The sequence below is a fragment of the Tamandua tetradactyla genome, chromosome 4, assembly GCF_023851605.1.
Source record: "Tamandua tetradactyla isolate mTamTet1 chromosome 4, mTamTet1.pri, whole genome shotgun sequence".
Classification (NCBI taxonomy): Eukaryota; Metazoa; Chordata; class Mammalia; order Pilosa; family Myrmecophagidae; genus Tamandua; species Tamandua tetradactyla.
Window position 1 is genome coordinate 28,886,584 of NC_135330.1, and position 24,964 is coordinate 28,911,547.

Sequence of the window (24,964 nt, forward strand, 5' to 3'; positions counted from 1 at the left end):
AATTTTTAGAATGGCATCAGATCTGTATCATGAATAAAATTTATACTGGCTATCCTATAGAGAAATGATTTGGAGTAGAACAAACATGGATACAGGGAGACCAGTTTGGCAGCTGTTGCAGTAGTCCTGATGATGCAAACTAGGGCAGTGCCAGTGGAATTCAAAAGAAGGTAAATTAGTATGATATTTTGGAGGCATACTCTGTAGAATCAAATCATTAATTTGATGAGCATTGTTTTGGGGGAGAGATCAAGGGTGAGTTCTGGGTTTCTGGTTTGAGCATATGGATGGTGTGCTGGTCTGAATCTGTGGTGGACCCCAGAAAAGCCATGCCCTTTGATCCTCATTCAGTATTGCTGGGTGGGAGCATTTTGATTGTTTCCATGAAGATGTGACCCACCCAACTGTGGGTGGTAACTTTTGATTAGATGATTTCCATGGAGGTGTGTCTCCACCCACTGAAGGTGGAGTTGCTTGCTGGAATCTTTTAAAAGATGAAACATTTTGGAGAGAGTCCCTTTTGGTAGAGCCACGTGAAAGCCAGCAGATGCCGCCATGTTCGCCATGTGCCCTTCCAGCTGAGAGAGAAACCCTGAACTTCATTGGCCTTCTTGAACCAAGGTATCTTTCCCTGGATGCCTTTGATTGGACATTTCTATAGGTTCGTTTTAGTTGGGACATTTTCTTGGCCTTAGAACTGTAAACTAGCATCTTATTAAATTCCCCTTTTTAAAAGCCATTCCGTTTCTGGTATATTGTATTCTGGCAGCTAGCAAGCTAGAACAGATGGAAGAAGAGCAGTTTTAGGGTAGGCAATGGGGTATATGCCCAGGTATAAAATTTTTCAAGCCTGAGACATCCAAGTGATGATATGAAGTTAGCAGTTGGATATGTAGGTTGAGTTCAGTAGAAGTCCTAGACTGAAAACTATGAATTTGGTAGTTGTTAATACATAGTACAGAAATTTCTATACCTGCAAATATTATTTATTTATAGGAAAGCTTCACAGAAATTGTGCCAAGGAGTTCCATAAAAATAATATTCAAGTTTAAATTGATAGGAGTGTATATGACGAATTAGAAATGAACAGATAAGTAGTTTCTATAAAATGCAAGAGGCTCCTAAAGTTGCTACAGCATTAGGATTAGATAACTCATATTAGAACATGCTAAAGAAAGCAGAATCTATAGTTCTGAAGGTTTCATAGACACTTTGAAGGGCACACCGCATTCTGGAGTGGGTGATGAAGGCTGGAAAGTGGCTGACATCACACAGTTATTCATGACACAGGTGTGTGCACCACCAGGCCTGAGTAAGTGGGTAAGCTTGACCCACCAGTTGAGATGAAGGCAGTACAGCACCATAGATTGTAAGGTTAGTATGAATTCAGGAAAAGATTGCCCAGTAATTTCATGTCTGTAAGTCATCTTGGGAGTTAAGGTAGAGTTGTAACAAATGCTTTCCTTTTCCCTCACCTTTTTAAGCCATCATGCTCCTTAAATATTACAGTGCAACTAAGAATAATTTATAGGCTCTAGGTTCTCTGAACAGCCTTTTTTCCCTAGTTCCCTGTGGTAAAATATCATGGACTAATATCTTCCCCCTCCTCTCAGTGCTAACGCTCTGAGTCAATCCAAGTAGCTTTTTGCTGAACACTATGATGAAGATTAAGAAAACCTACAGGGCATGGTCCCTCTTCTTCTTCCCCTAATTCTGTCACATTTATTTCTCCCCAAGTCCTTCATGCTACTTCAAACTGTTAGAATTTCTGTTGCCACTGATCCATTTCATGCCTGGATCTTGACAAGTCCTTACAGAATTGACTATGACTCTGAGCTAAAGAGTCTCAGTCCCCCCATACCCAAATCACCAGGAAATCTGGTGATCTTTCAAAATTGTTTTTCTGTATCTAATAATTAACATAGTAAGTGGGATCATTTATTCATCCTAAGAATTGTACCTTTGTATTCCAATTTTTTAGGCACTTGAACCACTGACAACGAAGTATCTTAACTTTGGAAAATATTCACATGGACCATATTGGCCTTTTAAAAATAAATAAATAAATAAACCATAACTTACTTGCAAGCATTTCTTTCTATCAAGGAGTATTTTTGATTTTTTTTATTTCTGATATAGAGAGGCAGATTCATCATGCCCTGCATAATCGCTCTTACAGGTGACAGTATTAACATTTAGCACAGGGGAAATGCTGTATTTTTTTTTATTGGGCAAGGGAGCTTGCATAAATTTGCTATAATGAAACCCCCCTCCCTCCTTGAGGTGCTTCCCACACTCCCCACTGGAAATCTCATTAGTCACACTTACACCTTATATGAACATCTATTATTGCCTTTATGAAACTACATAGTAATTAGATACATAGTTGGCACTACCTTTTGGCTCTCATCTTCTTGAAGGCCTTTTCATGTAATCACAAGCAGTAGAGCAGGGACTGCAGGCTCTGGAGGCAGACTGCCTGCATTCCGTTTCTGACTCTCCATTTAGCAGCTGTATGACCTTGGGCCACTTACCTCTCTTCATTCTCCTCATTTATAAAATATAAATAATATCTACCTTACAGGTTTGTGGAGAGGATTAAATATAGAATTTTCCAACTATCACTTTCAAAATGTTAAAAAAACAAACCAAAAACTCTTTGACATGAAGGAATTCTGCTCTTTTTTTTTAATCAGCCAGATACTGCTGATTAAAAACCAGATCATTCATTTTCCGGTGCCTGCCCATGCAGAAAAAAAAAACAGATCAAAGGAAAGGGGAAAGGGGACAGAATATGCCAATGCACAGTGCCTAAAAACCTTGTAGTTGGTTCAGGCCTCCATTTGTAATTGACAGCTTTGCTCAGAGGTTTTCACCCTTCAGCTATACGACTCCCACTTCTTCTGGAAATATATGTGGGCATCTTTTTGTCATAGTGATTGAAGAGCACAGCTGATACCTAGTAGATGAAACGATAAATGAGGCCAAGGATGCTAGAAGCCCAGAAATGGAAGTGCAATAGACACAACCAAAATTCATCCCACCCAAAATGCCAATAGTACTTCTATCTTGAGAAACCAGGTAACAGCTGGGTTCTTTATTTAAATTAAAAACCAACTTTTACAAAGTTGATATTCTGTTACATGGCCAAGGTCAGTGCATGCCAAAGAGTGTAAACTAGATTGAAAAATCCTTCACATGTATAGTTTGCTCTGTTGGGTCATTTCCCTCTTCCATATGTAATTTTTCTTTAAAATCATATAATAAGTTTTTTCCTAACTTGTACTTAAGAGTTCTAGTATTCCATTAACTACTATCCAAAGTTTAACTGGGTGGTTGTCTGATTCATGAATAGCTTAACAAAGCTATGAGAGCCTAAAACGAAATCTGTGAAGTTAAAAAGCACTTGAGCTCTTAAACAGACAAAGACTACATTGGATGTTCAGGAAACCTAACCAAATCATAAATCTAAGAAAAGAAATATGTTTTATTTAGAAATAATTAGTGCACAAGAAATTCAAAATATTAATAAGTATACAAAATAAAATAATGAGAGTAAAAATACAAGATGGGGCCATAATGATTAGTGAAATAGAGATTATTGGGGTAATTTGTATTCAGCCTATGGACCATACATGAAAGTAATAAGTTTATTCTTTAAATGACAGGAAGAGGGAAAGCATAGGGAATGAAGAAAGCTTGTTGTATTCCTTTGCAACCTTCCTCCTCCATATCTCCAACTGAGGTGAGCATTATTAAGATCAAGAGAAAGGCAATGAGAAATTATTGTGCTTTCTCCTCCCCCTAAAACTAAAGGTCACTGTTTAATACACCTCCATCCCTCCCCGTTCCCTTAAGTTTATTTCCTAGATATTTTCCTGAAAGCAGCTGAATAGGACCCACTTTCATCAGTAAATGGCAGGTGAGGGCATTGGTGACCTGGAATGGAGTTGATAATGCCTCCCCACAGATACAGAATTACTGTCCAATGACTGTGGTCATCAGGAGAACAGATGCAAAAGACCATTTGATAAGTGCACTGTCCTTCAGATTGCTGTTTATGAATTCACTTTAGATGATCTCCCCAGAAGTTAAAAATGAAATGCAATAAAACATAACAGAAAATATTAGTGAACACTTCACAGATCCTTAGCCAGAACGGGGTGTAACTTAAATACCGCAACCAGCTGTCATGAGCAACTTGAGAGAGAAGGCAGAAAGGGAGGAAGTGAATCTACACATTGGCTGGGGCAAAGTTGTTTTATCTTTTACTTACTTCTGTCTCATTTGGTGTTCCGGTATTTGCAACATAAGGTTAACAGTTTACAGTTTATTTTATATTAACATAATTTGCAAGTAAAATATATTTCCTTATCTACAGAGGAGTAAAACATATGGAATAAAAATAAATAATAGGAGGAATGAATATTGAAATAAATTTAGTAGATTGAAATGCTAGCGATCAATGAAAGGGAGGGGTAAAGGGTATGGTATGTATGAATTTTTTCCTGTTTTCTTTTTCTTTCTTTTTCTGAATTGATGCAAATGTTCTAAGAAATGATCATGATGATGAATATACAACTATGTGATGATACTGTGAATTATTGATTATATATGTAGAACAGAATGATCATATGTTAGGAATGTGTTTGTTGTTACATTTTAAAAAAATAAATACATTTTTAAATTAAAAAAATAGAATATATTTCCTACTACTGTAACAAATTACCACAAACTTCTTGACTTAAAACAACACAAATTTATTATTCAACGGTTCTATTAGAAGTCCCAAACTTGTCTCAATGGGCTAAAACCAAGGTGCCAGCAGTACTGTGTGCTCATTTCTGGAGACCTAGGGTAGAATCCATTTCCTTGCCTCACCAGGTCCTAAAGGCTGCCCACTTTTCCTAGCTGGTAGCCCTCTTCTCCATCTTCAAAGTTAACAATGGAGAATTTCTTTAACCTTCTGGAATCACATCTCCCTCTGACCGGAGCCAGAAGGTATTATCCTATTTTAATAATTATGTAATTACCTTGGACCCACCCTATGAGTCCAGGGTGATCTCCTTAATTTAATCACATCTACAAAGTCCCTTTCCTCGTGTAAGTAACATATTCACAGGTTCCAGGGATCAGGACACAGACATCTTTGGGGTTCATTATTCTGCCTATCACACTGTCCATATTGAGTCCTGCATCCAAACTGATTGTATTCTTTCAACATAAAATAAAAATAAATTTATGTAGGACAGTGTAGCTAGTTTAAAAAAAACATTTATGGCTATGGTATAAATAATGAAAGAAGTATTTGCTTGTCTGAAGTTTGGGAAATACTTAGCCTGAGAAACAGCCCGGTTTCAGAAAGGAGTACAAGCTCAAGAGGTGGTAGGCTCACCCATGTTCCAAATTGCTCTGCCACCCACCAGCTGGCCTTCATCGCCATTCCGTGCTCTGGCCACATGAGTTCAGTTTCCCCTATAAAGAAGGGGATTTATACCAGCCCCCAGGGGCCCCTCCAGCTCCAATTTACTAGTCCTTTTAAATGGTTATCTATATTATGAATATAAATGGCAGGGCAAATCATATTTTGAAATATCTCTGGATATTGTCAGAAAGGTGAAAAATCGGTTCTAGCTTAACTGTTGCCTTCCCTAAATACATTTGTCTAGTCCAAAATGCTTGCTATCATTCTCTCCAGGGGTTTTCTTGTCAGAGGCATATACCTTTTTTTATTTTCTGTTCCTTTGGTTATTTGTTTTTAATAATACCATCTTGAAAGTGCTGATCATCAGTTGTGCCTACCAAAGAATTAGGGATTACTTACGCGCATTTCCTGAGTTTAGTCAAATAGAAAGTTCTGGACAGGGAGACCAAGTCCAACACTGGTCAGTGGTGCAACAGGACCCCAAAATTAGATAGACATTTAAAAGACTTGATGGTTCTTAATGCATTTTTCAGGTCCACACCTTTACTAAATTGACTTAAGGAAAAAGGGTCCTATACTATTTTTTAAATAACAGGCTGCTTTAAATCTAATAATTCTTGACAACTCTCTGTTCTTTTCATTAAAACTACATACTAAAGCATTTCTTTGCCTGTTCATCATGGTCTGACATTATTATTCTCCTCTCACTTCTACCCTCACTTAATTCGTTCTCTCATAAGAAAAATTTCAGACTTTAGCATTGCATTCCCGAAAATAAAAACAATTTTGTTCTGAAATATAGTCTTTAAAACTAGTAGCCCATTTTCTTTGATTTCTTTCATAAATAACTAGTTTCATATCAGCTTTATTAATAAATAAATAAATCATTAATAAATAAAGCTTCCTCCTCCACCCTTTCCCCCCTTTTACTGTGTGCTAGTCACAGGTGGATGCTCAGTATCACCCCACAGCACAAGATAAATAAGCTTGAAAGGTTTCCTAGCAACATATTGTTCTGGGAACCTGCTCTGTTTCCCTGAACAAGATGAAGCCAAACATCCTAGGCTCCCGGCGAGTTGGGAAAGGATTAGTTTATTTGAGGTGTCTAGTGAATTTTATTATAATTTCACTTCAAAATGAATCTCAATACAATTAGCAGGATTGGCTTTTCAAAGGACATTCTTACATGTAAAAAAAAATCAAAATTATAAATTGAATTTTAAAGAATGATTTCTAGAAAAGTTCTCTAGGATATAACTTGGAATGTATAATTCAGTCATTGGTGAATGGATCCATCTTGGCACCACGAGTAAAATATTTCCACACAGGATTGATACTTAGCCTGGCCCACACCAGTGTGGGTCTCCCTGTCCAGTGGGTGAATAGCTGCTGGGGCAGGCTGCCTCCTCCCAGCGCTTCTAACCACCCTGGCTGCCCCCTTTAACCCTTGTTGTTAGAGATAAATTTGAAACATTTTCTCACTGCTTTGAATTCTAAGTCCTCTTGCCTTTTTTCCTTAACTCCAGAGTTATTTCAGTGATAGTGGTTTGCTACTTCATCTTGAGACTCTAGTTTGGTCTCCATATTGTTATGTTTAATGTATACAGAGAAAAGAAAATAGAGGAAGCTAAAGCTGCTATCACAGTCAAGAAAAATAATGTTTTTATTGTTGCTGTTTTGTTAGTCCACAAAGATGTATATTTTCCTTGTTGTTTAATCTGATGACGTGTGAGGCTATATAGTTAGCAGGTGGTGCTTTTCTTTTCTATTACATTTTAGTTGGTCGCAGTGTACTGTTGAAGGTCTCTGGAGATGGAGCAAAAATTAGTGTTTCTCATAATAATATTCAACAGTGGGTTTTCAGTTCAGTTCTACCTTCAAAAGTGAGCTTTCCTGTTTGACTGACAGGCATTCCCCTGTCAACCAGATTAACACCGTCATGAATGCGATTGTTTAAAGGTTTATACTGTCTATCATGTTTGGTCTGAGTTTGTGAAACTCCCCGACTGTGGACAGAAGCAGATAATTCCAGTACTTCAAAGGGCTTCTAAATGAGAGGAATGAAGCAAATAAAATAATATGGAAAATGACGCATGGTGTCCTTGTTTTTCACTTAACAAATTCTCTGGCCAAATTCAGGAGAATGAAACTGTCCTCATCCCAGAAAATTGTAAGATAATTTCATATTCATTCTGGTACCTTTCCTTTCTCTTATGCTCTCTCTTATACCATATACATGTTTTCTAAAGACTGTAGTTTAAAAGCTGCTTGAACTCAACAAGAAACAATCTTTTGAGGGGGTGGGGGGCTAGTACTTCGCCAGGCATCGGAAGGGATGCAGACGGCCATCAACGTATCATCTTTGCCACCACCAAGTTCTCAAGAATTCAACAAAATAGCATTTTTGCAATCTTAAAAAAATAATAATAAACTGTTTTTCTTCTTTTCAGGTTGCTTATTTTTGGACCTAAAGAATAAGGAAAGGCTTTGATGTCTAAAGGAGTATTATAATTAAGATTATCCAAGGAAAGACTAAATTGGTAGACTTATAATCGGTCACGTGGAACATAGTAGATTATAATAATTCACTTTGATTAAGTACTATTTTTAGAACAATTTTAAATATTTCCATGGACCAGGCATTATTTTAGGTACTTTGCCTACGTTATGTCAGTTAATTCTCCTGAAAACCACTGTGAGATTCGTATTTTTACCTGCCATTTTACAGACGAGGAGACTAGCTGAGAGAGATTAAATAACTGTTTGCCGAGGGGTTACATAAGTGACAGCTGGCACTCAGATCCTAGTCTACTTTGTACCAAATTCCATGACTTTTACACTATGCTGTGCGTATTTATTTTTAGAATGCCAAGATTCTGAGTAATGTTTTTTTCCTGTGTGGATTTTTAGAAAAGAACAGGCTACTGTCTTTTGAGGATGGCATAACAGCTTAGAAAATTTTTTCTGTAATCTCATACAGCACATTGATTATATATGGTTTTGAATTTTTCAGTATCAAAATTTTATAATCTTCTTTCTCACTAGTATCTTAAGTCCATATTTGTTAATTGTTTTATTAATTTTATTTATATAAAATGATTTTCTGATTTAACATGGTAGAAGACTATGAACAAATTATACTTAAAGGTATTAAAGTGCATTAACAAGAAATGATGATGGCATATTAGCAATACTTTAGAACAGAGATGGACAGATTGTAGCCTGCTCTCATAAACAAAGTTTTGTTGAACACAGCTATGCTCATTTATGTATGCATTGTCTATGACTGCTGTCATGCAACAGTGGCAGGGTTGAGTAGTTAATAGAAACTCTATGGCCAACAAAGACTAAAATATTTATCTGAACCTATACTGAGAAAGTTTGCCAACTCCTGCTTTAGAATTTAAATGTTCCCCAGACGTTGAGTTGGGCATACTCCCCGAGAAGCATAGAGCTTCAGAAAACTTTTTCGTAAAAGGATGTCCTTGTCTAACATGCTTTTCCACTAATCACTGCAGGTACCTACCAAGAAGCTGAAGAAATATGAGAAAGAATATCAGACAATGCGCGAGAGTCAGCTGCAGCAGGAAGACCCAATGGATAGATATAAGGTATGAGAGACCCAAGCTACCTGCCAGAACCAAGTGCCTTCTTTATCTTAAAGCAGCAATCGTTACAAGTTAAATTCCCCCTATTCTTTGTTGATTGATTTAGACACCTGAGGATGCTAAATATCCAGGTATGTTTTCATTGCAGAGACCCCTAAGTGGCCAACTGTAATATTTCTTTTCTTTCAGTTTGTATATTTGTAGGTAACTCCAGCTGTTGCACTTACACTGGGAATCTTCATATGAAGCTGAGAGAAAGAGGGGGAAAGAGAAAGTGGCTTTCGACTACTTTCAAAAATGAGAAAAAAGGAAAAAGGCAAAATACTGTTTTAGCTGTGCACAGTCACATCCACAAAGACTTTTAGAAGGTGAACTGTTACGAGACTGGCACACGGATGTTTAAAACTTACCTCTGTCAGTAGCAAATGTTAAAAATACAAATTCACTTGGACGGAAAAATAAAAACCATAAAAGTATATTGAGCACAGTACTGGTGTTTGTTGCAATGTTTATTTCCACAAACAGATGTATGAATAACAGTGACATTTAACTGCAGTATGCCATTTTAGAGTCAAAATATTTCCTTTTTAATATCTTAGTTAATTGTGGTATTTTAAAATATTGGGCCATGCATGAACATAGAACTCTTCAGTGATAGCTAGCAACACTGCTCCCATAGTACATTGTTGGGAAATAATAATTTCCAACTTTTTTTCCAAATGAAATATTATCTCTTTTAAACATGTTTTAGGTCTTCAGATACTTCTAGATATATAAAGGTTCCCTCCCTCTCCACACCAGCATGTTAGGTTAAGAGTGTGTTTTATTTTCCCACTGAATTCCAATGCTGACATTCTGACAAGAAAAATACTGTGGTGGTACTTTTAATAATTTACCCTCAACTGGATCACTTCCACTTTTGTAACTGGAATTGCCCTGCTCCAGGACCACGGCAGCTCCAGGACAGTTATCATGGTACATCTTGTCTCTTTCACTGAATTGAAGCAGATTAGCATGGGGGTGGGGGGAAGTATGTGAATTTTGTGGTCAGACAGATCTGAGTTCAAATCCTGGCTCTGTGAAAAAGGACACAGGATTTGGAATCCATGTTGGGGGTTTCAATCCCTATGACACTCATTCAGCATCTAGGGCATATTACTGAACCTCATCCTCATCTGTGAAATGTGTGCTATAATCCTTACCTTACAGGATTGTTCTGAGGCTGAGGGATGTTGTATGTCATATACCCGGCATGTAGTTGGTATTTAATAAATGGCTGTTATTAGTCTTGATTGATCTACTTCTATTAATTATCCAGGTATTACTAGTGTAATATCACTCTATATGGGCCTTCTCCTCTAAATCCTCTTAGCTCTTCCTCATATTTCTTCCAGCTGTTGCTACCCAATATTTCACATCAGTATGTTTCTCCACCTGCTTATAGAACTTGATCAAGGACTGATACTAGCATCCCATATACTGCCATGGTTGATAACTATATATGTGCATATAGATAAAGTTTGAAGCTTATTTCTACAATCACCATCTCCCCAGTAAAACCAATTCTAATGTTCATCATATAGCAATTTGCCTTAGAAAGTCTAGAAGGTAGTAATTATAAAGTATTATTAAGGATCCAGAATGAAGTCTCCCTACTGCTTGTATCATCCTAAATTTCTTATTGCCATCATCATTTTTAATAAAATCTGGGGAAAACATATTAAAATAGAGGAGAGGGACATGAAAGACCTAAATTATGCATTTATAATCACCATGCACCTGAACATTTTATTAATGTTCTTAATGTCTTATTAATGACTTAAGTCCCTTTTGTGCCAAAGCAGATATGTATAAATAAATAGTAAATACATATTATTTTTTAAAGTATTTATCACACATTAGATTATCAATGTGTTGAGTTTCTATTTGGGGATTAAAGTGGAATTGAACTTTTAAATTTAGTTTTGAAGGCAGATATTTTGATTACTGTGGCCTCTTTTATTTGTACATATCAGACACCCACTATAGCTATTTCTTTTGAAATGTCGTAATGTCTTAGCAGTACATCATGTAGCTAATATGTCTATTATCTTTTTGATAATATCCAAGCATATGTTCTAGTATTATACTTGGTAAAAGTGGTTTTACATCCTCAAATTATATTTATATTTTTTAACTTTTTATTTTTAAAAAATTTCAAGCTTACAGTAAAGTTGCGAAAATAACACAGACCCCAACAGAGAACTCCAATATACTCCCCCTCTCCCTAGACAACCAGACCCACCAGCTTTCACCATTTTGCCATATTTGCTGTATCATTCTATCTATCCGTCTTTCTGTTTATTTTTTAAACATTTGACAGTTACATTTATGCTCCTTCAACTCTTAACACTTCCATGTACATTTCTTAAGTATAAGTATAATCACTTATGTAACCACCTTATGTTCAATTATCACATTCAAGAAATTTAACATTGATATAAAGCTTACAGTCTATACTCCATTTTTTTGTGTGCCCCAATAATGTCCTTTGAGTATCTTCTCTTCCATAATTAGATTCAGCCCAAGATCATGTACTGCATTTAGTTGTTATTGTGTCTTTAATCTCTCTCCCTCCTCTTTCTCCCCGCCCCCTACTCTCTCTCTCAACTATGGAAAATATGTGCAACATGCACTTTCCCATCTCAACCACTCCCAAACGATTCAGTGCGATTGGATCAGCCCGAATACAAGCCCTACACCCATTATGCATTAACTTTCCCCTTCTCCTCTTCCCCTACCCTAACAGCCTGTACTAAAATTTCTGTCTCTGTGAATTTGCATACTCCGGGTATTTCATGTAAGTGGAATCATACGATACCTGCCCGTCTGTGTCTTGAGTTATTTCATTCAGTATTATATCTTCAAGATTCACTATAATTACATTTTTAAGGTGGCAGTTGACAACACAGTTTCCAAGCATCAATAGATTTACTCTTTCACATAATCAATATCTAGTTTAAGAAGCTAATTATAATTACCTTAAAGTAGGAAAGCTTCCTAAAGAAATATCTTTTAGTGTCTTCTGAATTTAATCTCAGCAAGCACAAGACCTCTGTCCTGAAAGTCAGCCCTTTATAATTCATAGATCTTGATCTGGGGACCCAGTTATCTAAACTGTAAAGGACAACTGAGGAAAATCTTTTAGGGCATAAAGGGTGAGTTTGTAGCAGTTCAGTTACAATCTCTCCTCAAGCAGCCAGAAGGAAAAACCTGAAATTGTGGAACTGTAACCCAAACCAAACTCTGAAATCTGTTCTATGACCAATTGTGTGCTTTGAAAGTTATTGCTTTTTTGTATATATGTTATTCTTTGCAATAAAAAAAAAAAGGCCTGTAGTGTGATTAAAAGCAAACAAACAAAAAAAACCTCTCCTCAACCATTAGGATCCATACCACTTAAAATGCCATATTTACCCCTAGCTTTATTGAGAGAATATAGAATATTCTAAACCTCTTTTCTTATTCTTGTTAACTCAGACCTTGCCAAATTTATATAGAAGACTTTATCTAGTCTCATATTTTGGTTTGCAAAGAATTGTATTGATTTCAAAGGAAGCAAAATGCATGATTAAGTTTTGGCTGTACAAATATATCATGTACATTTTATTTTTGTACAGGTCCCCAGAAAATATTCAGTTGATATGTGTAGCTGTTTTAGCCCATTAAAAAAAAAATTAGTGACCTACCACTTAATAAAAAGTTACCAATTTATGGAATTAATATTTCATTTCCTATTTTAAGGAGATGAATTATTTCTGTTGGAAGGACAATCTGCTCCTAGTGATGTGATCTATTGACAGAATTCTTTAGAGACGTACATTCTTCATCTGCCTCTGAAAGACACTACACTTTTCTTGCTTAATTAAAGAACTGCTTGCACAAATGTGGGTTAAGCCTTAAAAAGCACAACTAATTAATTAAATGCTAGTAATTTCCCAAAGCATATTAAAAGTTATATTATAACCTACTCTAGATGAAAAAATCCTAGAAAGAATTTTGAATGTTTAAGCCCTCTTGGATTTGGGACACAGATAGTATTATAGATACATTATTTCTAACTAAAGTGTTTTATCCATGTTCAGTATAATTAAATTTAGAATGTTTTAACTTCTTTCTTGAATTTAACAGTAATTTTTTTATCAAAATGTAATTCAAATAGAAAAGTATAGTCTCTAATTCAAGTTTACTCTAAGTTTTTCTTGCACAGACTAATTTCTGTAGAACAATTCTCCTGGCATGTAGTTTATAATTAAGGTATTTTTATTATGCTTGGTAAAAATAATACAAACAATATTTGAAGTAAAGTTTACTTTCACTTTTATTATTTTCAAGCCTTACATATCTAATGTAGTAATTCACAGCAACTATCACTTTCTTTTATCTTAACAAGAAAAAAAGTTTAAGTTATTCTAAATCTCCTATCTGGAAAGAAAAAAAAAGTGCTCCCTTTTTCTTGCTGGGATGGCCCAGGGCAGTCAAGATAAGTGAATCCATCTTCGAAAAATGTTTTTCTACTAAGAAAAATAAAATTACATTTTTTATTTTTCCACATCAGAGACTTTTTTTGGCTTTTAGAAATATTTATGTTATGAAGTCATGTGCTTTTAATGAATGTTAATAGACAAAAGGATGGTTTTTGATCTGCCTGTGATAACTTGATGATAAACTTCAGAAAGCTGCCACACTTTCTTTTTGAGCTTGGATAACTTAATAAATTCATTGTTGTAGGATGATGAATAAGGCAAGCATTAAGTCCTCATGAGATTTCTCAAGCAACTTAGCTAAGAAGGAGCAGGTGGTTTCTGACGCTGCTTGTCCACTAATTCAGCTAGATTCAGTTATACTTAATACTCGGGGGAGGTATGAGCATGAAGCACAGTAAGCATTTCTAAGTATGTTTATGGATGATGTTCAGCATGAATTCTCCAGATATTCTCTTCAGTTTTTTGAAAGTTTTGTTTTCTGTTAAGTAGTGTTAACTGGAAAATTATTATCACACTAATATGTTTCCACATCAAATACAACACATTTGTTTTTGTTTTTTTTTCAAATGCATGGGCAGGCACTGGGAACCAAACCCGGGTCTCCAGCATAGCAGGTGAGAACTCTGCTACTGAGCCACCGTTGCCCACCCAACGCATTTGTTTTTTTAAGAAAGCAATGTAGTTCATTGCTTTCCTCTGCATGCTAGAGGAGAGCAATGAACTACAAACTATATAGTCTATGGGCCAAATCTGGCCACCTGACTATTTTTGTAAATAAAGTTTGATTTGAACACTATCACACCCAATTGTTTACCGACTGTTTGCACTGCTTTTGCACTATACTGACAGAGTTTAGTAGTATCAACATAGAGCGTAAGGCCAACAAAGCCTAAAATATTTACTATGTGGACCTTTACAGAAAGTGTTTATAGACTCCTGTGCTTCAATATAATCTAAGATTGTTTTTAAAATACTAAAAGAAGTACAGCCTGGTTTGCCAACTGCTGGTTTTTACTGACAAAATTTTGTTTTTAGTTTGACATTTAAAATTTTAAAAATTTTCACCAGAAAGATGAAATTGGATGTGATGGGAAAAGAACGGAAGCATAAAACCAGGGTATCAGATATCCGTATTTTTTTTTTCTCAGATCTTCATTTTACAGATGGATGCATTTAAACATTTCATCTGTAGGCATTTGTCTTTGTGTGTCAAAAAACTGTCAGCTTAAAGTGGAGTATGATGATTACCAACTAATTTTTGAAAGAGATGTCCAAAAGGAAATTATATGGGAGTTGAATGTGTTGTTTGCTAATAAATTGCACTAGGTCTTTTAGAAAAACATTTTCTCCTCATCTTTAAATGTCTTTAAAAACATTTGCCAAGAACTTGTCATAGCAGCCGAAATCACACCCAAAATATTGAGCTAGGGTTTATAAAGCCTCCTCCTTTTCCCATCATTTTTTCCTTTAAAGCTTAGTTTGTTTTCCTCTGATTGCCAGTTCACATTTCTCTGGTTTCTCATTTTGGGATAAATGATGTTCTCCATCCCTTGTACTGATTCTCCCAAACTACAGCCCACAACGAGACACAAATGAGCCTAAGATCAGTTTTTCTTTTGCATTTCTCTGCCCAAAAAACTCATTCTGTTGCCTGAAGATGAACTTTTGCAAATTTCTGACTTGTCTTATAAGAAAGTTTCTTCCATGCAGCTTTAATAACACAGTATAAACAACTCATACCGTGATTGCTAATAGTTCCACTTACAGCCTTTGCAAATGCAGTCATGCAAATGCAAATAGCAGTGTGGAGAGGGTGGAGTTTTAGTGTGTCACTCTTCCTGGGTTGAGACTTGCCCACTGGCTGCCTCAAGTATATACTTTCTTCCGTCAAGTGTTTGCAGTCATAGAGAGAACTTGGAGTATATGACACTCTAAGGAAAAACAAAATAACAAAATAGCATTAACAAGTGTCTTGTTTTTTGTTATTGCCATTTCCTAATTGTATTAGTAAGTGTGCAATTTCATTGGATATTCTTTTTTTTTTCAATTGTCTTTGTACCTATGATTGAAAACAGTAGTTGGTCTATGACTTTTGAGGAGGTAAGTTTTTATCTATGTATGTCTGTAACATCAGTGTCTGTCTTTTGAAAAATGCAGTATCCTCCTCCCAAAAGTTACTAACCTAACTTCCCCAGCTGTACATCTCCGATGCAAGAGGGAAGGAAACTAATGAGGAAAGTTAAGTCTGCTTTTGTTCAAATGGTGTCAGTAATGTAAGGTAGAAGATGTTTTAAATGGTGCACTATGAGTTTTAAGGTGACATCAGCAGTGTCTCCTGCAGTCTTTTCAGAAAGGCAAAGGAAGCAATTTGCCTGTTTTGTTTACAGGCTCTGAGCATCCAGCACATCTGTTTGTGCAAGTTTACATCATGTGACTATCTCTGGATTAACTAAGTTTAAAGGGGTTGGCTTAATTAAATGTCTTAGGTGGCCAGCCCTGGCGAACATTTCAAAATGAACCTAGCAAGTTTACTACTTTTCCTGAGCCCATCAAAACTAACCTTTCTTCTCCATTCTAATGCAAACAAAGTTTTGTTTTGAATTGGTCAGTTCTGCAATCAGTTCTGGCTCCTTGGAATAGACTAAAAAAGACAACCAAATAACAATCTCTCTTTAACCTTCAGTATGTGTAGGCAAGTTCTTGTTAGAAAATCTCCATTTCAATAGAAGTCTCACTGTAGAGCTTTCAGTAGCACTCAGTGCCCCTAGAGTACTCAAAGAACAGCTCTCCACCCCAGGTTTATACTTTGGAGGACGATACTGCATTTTTGGCCCCATAACTTGCTTTCCCACTTGTCTGTGAGTGCAGAGCAGGAGTCTGACACTTCCCACTGTGCTGCTTGCTTTGCAGACACTGAACTGAAACTTCTTGCTAAAGCAAATACTGCTGGTAGGTGTGCCCCCAGCTATTGTGATTTTAGGGACCCTCAGACCTTCTTCCCCTACCCTTCAGCTCTGTGTTGATAAGAAAAGGTTCTAAATGCAGTAGTCATCTTAATGGGTAGTTACTAGTCAGAATTTCCCCTGAGCTCACATCTTCTTCTTATATAATATAATCCAGCAGACATTTATCTCTAGTCAATAGTGAAATAGTTATCCGGGTGCATTTTTATTAGTTTGAACAAAGTATTTTTCCACAAATATTGTATGACTTTACTTGGAGGTTATTTTAATTCAGTTGGGAGCATACATCTCTGTAACCTGAAAAACTGGTAGCTGCAACATTTTCATTTGTGCCAAATTAATATAACGTAAATTGTAGTCGAGGGAGCTTTGGGTGCTTTGAAGTTCTGCAAGTAGTTTCAGTAGCAATAGGACACAATTCAGGTATAGGTATTAGAGTAATCTCAAAGGAATTTATGAAGAAATTAGAAAAATCTCTTCCCTACCTAAGTAGTCTGCATTGCGAAATGTGTTGTGTTGTAATTGTGCTAGGTATTGCTTCTCTTTCCTGACAATGAGGAAATTTATTGAGAAAGTTTCTCAAACAAACTTTTTAAGTGTAAATTTTCAACAAGTATGTGAGTTGTTTCCACAAAAAGGGGTAACACTTAGCTTCATCAGAATGAAAGACTAATTCTCCAGCCCCTAATAGAATCTGGATAACTTCAGCAAAGATGGAAAGATTTCAATTATAGATGCCTGGCTTTTAAAAAAATATTTTAGTCTCCACTTTTATCATACTTCTGTGGGAGAGTATCACTTATGTAGATGACGGAACAGACAGAATTTAATGAGTACAATTTGCACCCCAAAGTGTGTATAGTATCTTTTCAGGACCATCTTGGGAAATATTTATGGCAAGGCAATACTTTTTTGCTTGGGCAGTAACCGGGAATCGAACCTGGGTCTCCAGCCTGGCAGGTGAGAATTCTGCCTGCTGAGCCACTGTGACCCACCCGGCAAGGCAATACTTTTGAGGGGTAATATTTTGTATTGCTATCAGAAGAAGATCCAGTATGGGTTCCTATAGAATATGAGCTTCTAAAAGGAGTAGATTTGAAAAATATTCTCATTTTGGGATTCTATCCCTTCCAATGGAATTGAGATTGCAAATTGCTTTGTTTATAACTAAAGTTTTTTTTTTAAACACAATTACAAATGTAATATATATTCGTTGTGAAAAACTTTGAAACATTTTAGAAGAATAAAGACAACAATAAAAATTATCCACTACCCATAGTTAACATCTTTGTTTATATTGCTATAAGAATGGGAGTGTACAGTTATATATCTCATTTTCCTATAATAATTTTTTCCTAAAATGTAGCATGAGCATTTCCTGTGTCATTAGGTATTTTCTCTAATATTTTAACACCAATTGGAATTCTGTCATGGATTTATCTAAAACTATTTAAGTGATTTGGATTGTTTTTAAAGTATATTCTTCAAGAATGTTTTGATATTCCCCAACTATCCAGTCTATTTTTCACAAAAGACAACATGGCAATGGGCCCAGTAGAAGTTTCGCCCACTTTTTTGATCCTCTGCCCCCAAAAGAGTCTCAGGCTTTCTTCACCACCTGTTTCTTACCTCTTCTTCTAATTCTGCACCCCCTCTTCTTTACAAGATTTTCTTCTTTGCATAAAACAAACACCAAATTATTCTACAGAAGAACTGCACTCCACCCAATTGCTATGATACCCTATCTTCCAACACATAGACAGGTCTTCTGGCTTGGCATTACTGCTTTGTCTTTTTTTATCTACCCCTGTAGAAAACACTATTAGGAGCATAAATCTGAAAAACAGTAAGACCTCATTATGTTGAAATCTTTTCTGCCCGTTCTCTTTTGAATCTCTTTTAATTGCTAGCAGTAGTAAAACAAACAAGCAAAAACACTTTTGATCCTTTGGAATGAAAAACACTAAATTATTACTCTGAAAGTAGATATGAATGTACGCAGTTGAGAATAATTAATAGGAAACCTTACTTCATAGTAATTAATGACTAGATCCTTTTAATCATATAACTGTTTCAGATTTACCCTGTAAATTTAAGGGAAAAAAAATAGCCCAATAATTTATTTTCCCTGAAATCTTTACAGTTGAGGTTTAAAAAAAAAAAGCAAATATTTAGAGACATTATCAGAAGAACCACTGTTCTCATTAACACAAAAATTGGAGTTCAGAAAAAATAAATATATTCTTATCCAAAGAATGAAAATGTCAGTTGATAGGTAGCAAAGTCATGAACTCAGGTATCTTGATTCTTAAATTAGTCCTCTTAGATAGACTCAATTAATTTGAACTCTGATCTCGGAAAAATAATTTGAAAAATGTCTAGAGCTCCCCCCCTCTTTCAGCCCTACCCTGTCTTGCAGTTTCCTTTAAGGTGAAGGGTGGAACTATTATGCAAAGAAAGAATTGCCTGTGTCTGTGTTCTAGTTCTATATTAAAATCGGATAGGATTGGGAGTATGTTTGATGCTCTTTGTGGCACGTTTTTATAATTTTTTTTTATGTCTGAAGGGTTTGAGGGACAATTTTAAGATTCACTGATTAGAGGACTGCATCTGCACTGCTAGCTTAACTCACTGTTGTTTCCCCAGACAGCAATCCTGCCTTCCTGTGCCACTTGCGCCTTCTCCTTTTTACACCTTTATAAAGTTCACTTTGTTGTTGTTGCTTGTTTTTCCTCACCAGTTCCATTGGTTTCCAAGTACTAATACCCATGTCCACTGTTGTTCTTTTTCTGCAGAGGGAAAACCGAAGGTTACAGGAGGCCAGCATGAGGTTGGAACAAGAGAATGATGACCTCGCCCATGAGCTAGTAACCAGCAAAATTGCCCTGCGGAATGACCTGGATCAGGTATACTTGCCATTCACTAGGTTTAAATAAGTCTCGGACAACTTCCCCAAGCGTACGGACTCAATCGCACTCACCACCATCCCTCTAGGGCTCTCGCTGTACTCCACTCCGTGGAAGCTGCTTGATTGATGAATAAGTGGGTTGCAGGTGGGCAGGAGGCTGCTTATGCTAATTTAAGAGAGTGAAAAATGCAAGCCCTTGAGAAAGGTTTGGGTCATTTCCAAACAGCATGTGTGTCATACTTTTTTTTATCCCTCTAAATTTCTCTCCTCTTCATCTGTACTTTTCCTAAACCAAGGGCTGCTGGCATAATTATCTGAGGATATCAGTCACCAAGGATTTATTAATGCCACTCTAAATATTGGTAGGCTCCTTACTTTTTGTTTAAATAAGAATCCTTATAGGGTAAATGTGAAGATTTTATATGCTTTCAGATTTGTGTATTGTTTGATTGACAGGCAACGTAGGGTCTGAGAGCCAGATTGCCTGAGTGTGAATCCTGGCACTTCCACTTACTAACCATGTGACCATGGATGGTTATTAATCAATCTGTTGATATAAAAATAGTGTCTGCCCCATAGGTATGATGTGAGCATGAAATAAGGTATAGCACTTCAACAGTAAATGTTCAATAAACTTGAGCTCTTGCTAGGAAGGCCTTAAATTGTTTAACCTCCCTTGCTCTTTCCAACAGTGCATTAACATCCTTAGGACTTCCCATTTTCTATTGCTAGAGTTTTCAGAGATAATTGGCAATATGGACAGAGTCTGGTGCAGATTTAAAATTATCACTCTGTTTTCTGTTTTGTTAAAAGTGACTATTCTCAACAGATGGTACAGGGTCAGAAAAACTGGGATTCAAGCTATTGCGTCTATTAAAAACAAGTCATTGGGTGGGCCACGGTGGCCCAGCAGGTAAGAGTGCTTGCCTGCCATGCCCGAGGACCCGGGTTCGATTCCCGGTGCCTGCCCATGTAAAAAAAAAAAAAACAAGTCATTACCTGTGCTCTAACTAGCCACTGACAATATTTAAAGTACAAATCTATTAATTATAAGTCTGCTTAAATGTTTAAAATTCAGGAATGGCTTCAAATGGTCCCTACCATAACTCCCTTTTCCATATAAACAGCTAATTTTGCTACCCAAAGTTTCAGCAGCAGTTAAGACCAGTGTTAAGGACACCAGTGCCAATGGGAGAAAGGAGAAAGCCAAGGGAGTCAGTACTAAGTGGATTAAAAAACAAAAATGTGTTGCTTGGGACACAGGAGATGGAAGGCAGAAGCAGCAGTCCTTAAAATGATTTTTCCCCCCATTCGACACTTTTAACCTCTGTCAACCAACCCACCTGGAAGTTGTTGGAGGTTTGGCTAAGAGAGCCAGAACCAAAGAAGACTGAGGGATCTTCATTCAGTCAAGGCCAAACCAGCCTGACCTCAGCATTTTATTTTTGTATTAATGAGTCTACAGTGGTAAGTCAGAAGTACAATAATGAAAGTCTTGGTTCCATAGCTTTCCAAACTGCTTTGACTTGCATTTGATTCTACCATGTTGAGTCTTTTGCCCATTGATAATTTTCTTTTTATTTATTTATTTATTTATTATTTTTTACATGGGCAGGCACCGGGAATCGAACCCAGGTCCTCTGGCATGGCAGGCAAGCATTCTTGCCTGCTGAGCCACTGTGGCCTGCCCATTAATAATTTTCTTAAGATGACTTGCTAAATGAAAAAAATTTCTAAATACTTGGACCCAGTGGGGATAAACATTTCGTATGCTGAAGGTGCTAGGGACAGGTATAAATTGATACGGTTGTTTGGCAAATTAATTTGGTAGTACATATCAGGTCTTTGAAAGGTTTAAAGAACTAATAATATAAGCAAATAATTACTTAGCACTTACCATGTGCAAAGCGCTCTGTTTAGCAGTTTATAAGCATTGTCTCACTTATTCCTAATTCCATGAAGCAAGTATTGATTTAATGCATGTTTTATAAATAAAGAAAATGACATATGGACTTGGACTTGGGAAGCCATCCTCAGAAAATCATCAAAGATGTGGTCAGAAAAATGTATGTACAAGGATGTTTACTGCGGAGTAAAAAAATTGAAATAATGTGTGTACGTCTTGTAGTTGGAAAGTAGTTAAATGACAGTATATCCATAATATGTCTTTTCAGAATAATTTTTTAAAACAATGGGAAGATAATGATATAATAATAAGTACTTAAAAAGTAGTAGATTTATATATATATAGTTTACATTAAATTCCAAGGCATGTTGAGTGTCTTGGACCATCTTTATAGGGAACGAGGTTGAATATACCGACACAGGGAAAAAACCTACAAGAAAATACATTTACATGTTACCTATACATGTATCTAAAATACATCTTTGGATAATAAGATTAAACCTAAATTTTATATTCATCTTTGTCCTGTGCATTTTTTCCAATTATTTATAATTTAGAGGAAGACTTTAAGCGCCATAACCACTCCTAGTTAAATAATAGTATGCATTATTACTTTTTAATAATCAAAGAAGATATTATTTTTTTAAATTTATTTTTTTATTAATTAAAAAAAGAATTAACAAAACAATTAGAAATCATTCCATTCTACATGTACAATCAGTAATTCTTAATAACATCACATAGTTGCATATTCATCATTTCTTAGTACATTTGCATCAATTTAGAAAAAGAAATAAAAAGACAACAGAATAAGAATTAAAACAATAATAGAAAGAAAAAAAAAAAAAACAAAAAACCTGTAACTCACATGCAGCTTCATTCAGTGTTTTAACATAATTGCATTACAATTGGGTAGTATTGTGCTGTCCATTTCTGAGTTTTTATATCCAGTCCCGTTGTACAGTCTGTATCCCTTCAGCTCCAATTACCCCTTCTCTCTTTTTTTTTTTTTTAATTAACGGAAAAAAAGAAATTAACCCAACATTTAGAAATCATACCATTCTACATATGCAATCAGTAATTCTTAACATCATCACATAGATGCATGATCATCATTTCTTAGTACATTTGCATCGGTTTAGAAGCACTAGCAACATAACCGAAAAAGATATAGAATGTTGATATAGAGAAAAAAATAAAAGTAATAATAGTAAAATCAAAACAAAACAAAACAAAAACCTATAGCTCAGATGCAGCTTCATTCAGTGTTTTAACATGATTACTTTACAATTAGGTATTATTGTGCTGTCCATTTTTGAGTTTTTGTATCTAGTCCTGTTACACCGTCTGTATCCCTTCAACTCCAGTTGGCCATTATCTTACCCTGTTTCTACCTCCTGCTAGACTCTGTTACCAATGACATATTCCAAATTTATTCTCGAATGTCTGTTCACATCAGTGGGACCATACAGTATTTGTCCTTTAGTTTTTGGCTAGACTCACTCAGCATAATGTTCTCTAGGTCCATCCACGTTGTTACATGCTTCATAAGTTTATCCTGTCTTAAAGCTGCATAGTATTCCATCGTATGTATATACCACAGTTTGTTTAGCCACTCTTCTGTTGATGGAGATTTCAGCTGTTTCCATCTCTTTGCAATTGTAAATAACACTGCTATAAACATTGGTATGCAAATGTCCGTTTGTGTCTTTGCCCTTAAGTCCTTTGAGTAGATTCCCAGCAATGGTATTGCTGGGTCGTATGGCAATTCTATATTCAGCTTTTTGAGGAACCGCCAAACTGCCTTCCACAGTGGTTGCGCCATTTGACATTCCCACCAACAGTGGATAAGTGTGCCTCTTTCTCCGCATCCTCTCCAGCACTTGTCATTTTCTGTTTTGTTGATAATGGCCATTCTGGTGGGTGTGAGATGATATCTCATTGTGGTTTTGATTTGCATTTCTCTAATGGCCAGGGACATTGAGCATCTCTTCATGTGCCTTTTGGCCATTTGTATTTCCTCTTCTGATAGGTGTCTGTTCAAGTCTTTTTCCCATTTTGTAATTGGGTTGGCTGTCTTTTTGTTGTTGAGATGAACAATCTCTTTATAAATTCTGGATACTAGACCTTTATCTGATATCTCATTTCCAAATATTGTCTCCCATTGTGTAGGCTGTCTTTCTACTTTCTTGATGAAGTTCTTTGATGCACAAAAGTGTTTAATTTTGAGGAGCTCCCATTTATTTATTTCCTTCTTCAGTGTTCTTGCTTTAGGTTTAAGGTCCATAAAACCGCCTCCAGTTGTAAGATCCATAAGATATCTCCCAACATTTTCCTCTAACTGTTTTATGGTCTTAGACCTAATGTTTAGATCTTTGATCCATTTTGAGTTAACTTTTGTATAGGGTGTGAGAGATGGGTCTTCTTTCATTCTTTTGCATATGGATATCCAGTTCTCTAGGCACCATTTATTGAAGAGACTGTTCTGTCCCAGGTGAGTTGGCTTGACTGCCTTAGAAGATATTATTTTGAAATTTATCTAACCACCAAGAGAGTCCCTTTTTTGCAGATCAGTTTAGAATAACAGATATTATGGATACTCCTAAAATAATTGATTATTTAGTCCTTAGGTACTTCTTGTGGACACTGAGTCAGTTCCTGAAGAAAAGATTTTTTCTCTTTTTTTCCTTCCTTCCTTCCCTCTTTCCTCTCACTTCTTCCCTCCCACCATCGTACCTCTCTCTCTCTCTTTTTACAAAAGCAAATAAGAGCTGGTCCTTGGCTTTAGGTCCCCAGCTTATTATCTAGATGAAAGAAAAATCACAAGTTGCTATTTCAAGTATATCTCTTCCTAGCTTCTGGTTATGCAGTTTCTGCTCTGCAGGGTCTATTTGCCTCTCAAAAAGCTGGCCCTGCAATTTAGGCACACTTCCCCTCTGGTCTTCAGGGAAGGGTATTAGCCTGAGGCCTGAGAGGGTAAGTACCAGCTTTGCCTGCCTTTATAGTTTGCCTAGTACTTTTCCATCCCTAGTTTATCAAAGTCAGATCTCTTAATTAAAATAGCAAAACTTTGGCAAATTTTAAATAAATGTGAAAGCGGATTGTATTTGAGACAATATGTAAAGCAAGCAAATGCTGATTAGGTAATTAGGTACTTTCTTTTCAGTAAGTCACTCCTTATCCTTGTCATTTTAGCTCTGGCTTCAGGGTTCCTGGGCACCAAAGGCTCTGCAGTGTTTCCTTCTGCCAGAAGCCTTCTCTTCTGACAACTTGCTCTCCTTTACAGTCCTTAAATAAGAACACTCAGGGATTTAAAATGAGAAAAGATACAAGTCTCCTGCTCTCAGATCCCTTCCTGCCCTTCCCTGTTCCCAAGGAACCAAAAAGAGCAAAAAGAGATACAACTAGTACTTTTCCATTGAATGTAGTACTTAAGTTCCCTCTAACTATAGCAGGTTCTGTCTTAAACCAGAAACTACATGCAGATTCTTTTGTTTTTTAATTTCAGTGGAACAACTGGTGTGGCTCGTTCTTTCAGAAATCATGACTGAAAGATCCTCACCCCTGATGTTAGAGCTGAGCCTTTTGGTCTATTGGTTGATTCATGATTAAATCATGTATTGCAGTA

The 24,964-nt window shown here is 36.2% G+C and overlaps 1 protein-coding gene across 22 annotated transcripts in view; it reads left to right on the forward strand.

Annotated features, from left to right (window-relative positions):
- RABGAP1L (RAB GTPase activating protein 1 like) overlaps nt 1-24,964 on the forward strand; it is a 734,005-nt gene that overhangs the window by 696,475 nt on the left and 12,566 nt on the right. For 16 of the 22 annotated variants that reach the window (XM_077157041.1, XM_077157040.1, XM_077157042.1 and 13 more), the window contains 2 exons: nt 8,944-9,036; nt 19,318-19,428. In XM_077157041.1, coding sequence (XP_077013156.1) covers nt 8,944-9,036; nt 19,318-19,428 — 204 coding nt within the window. The other 6 variants (XM_077157052.1, XM_077157051.1, XM_077157059.1 and 3 more) reach the window with 6 other exon arrangements.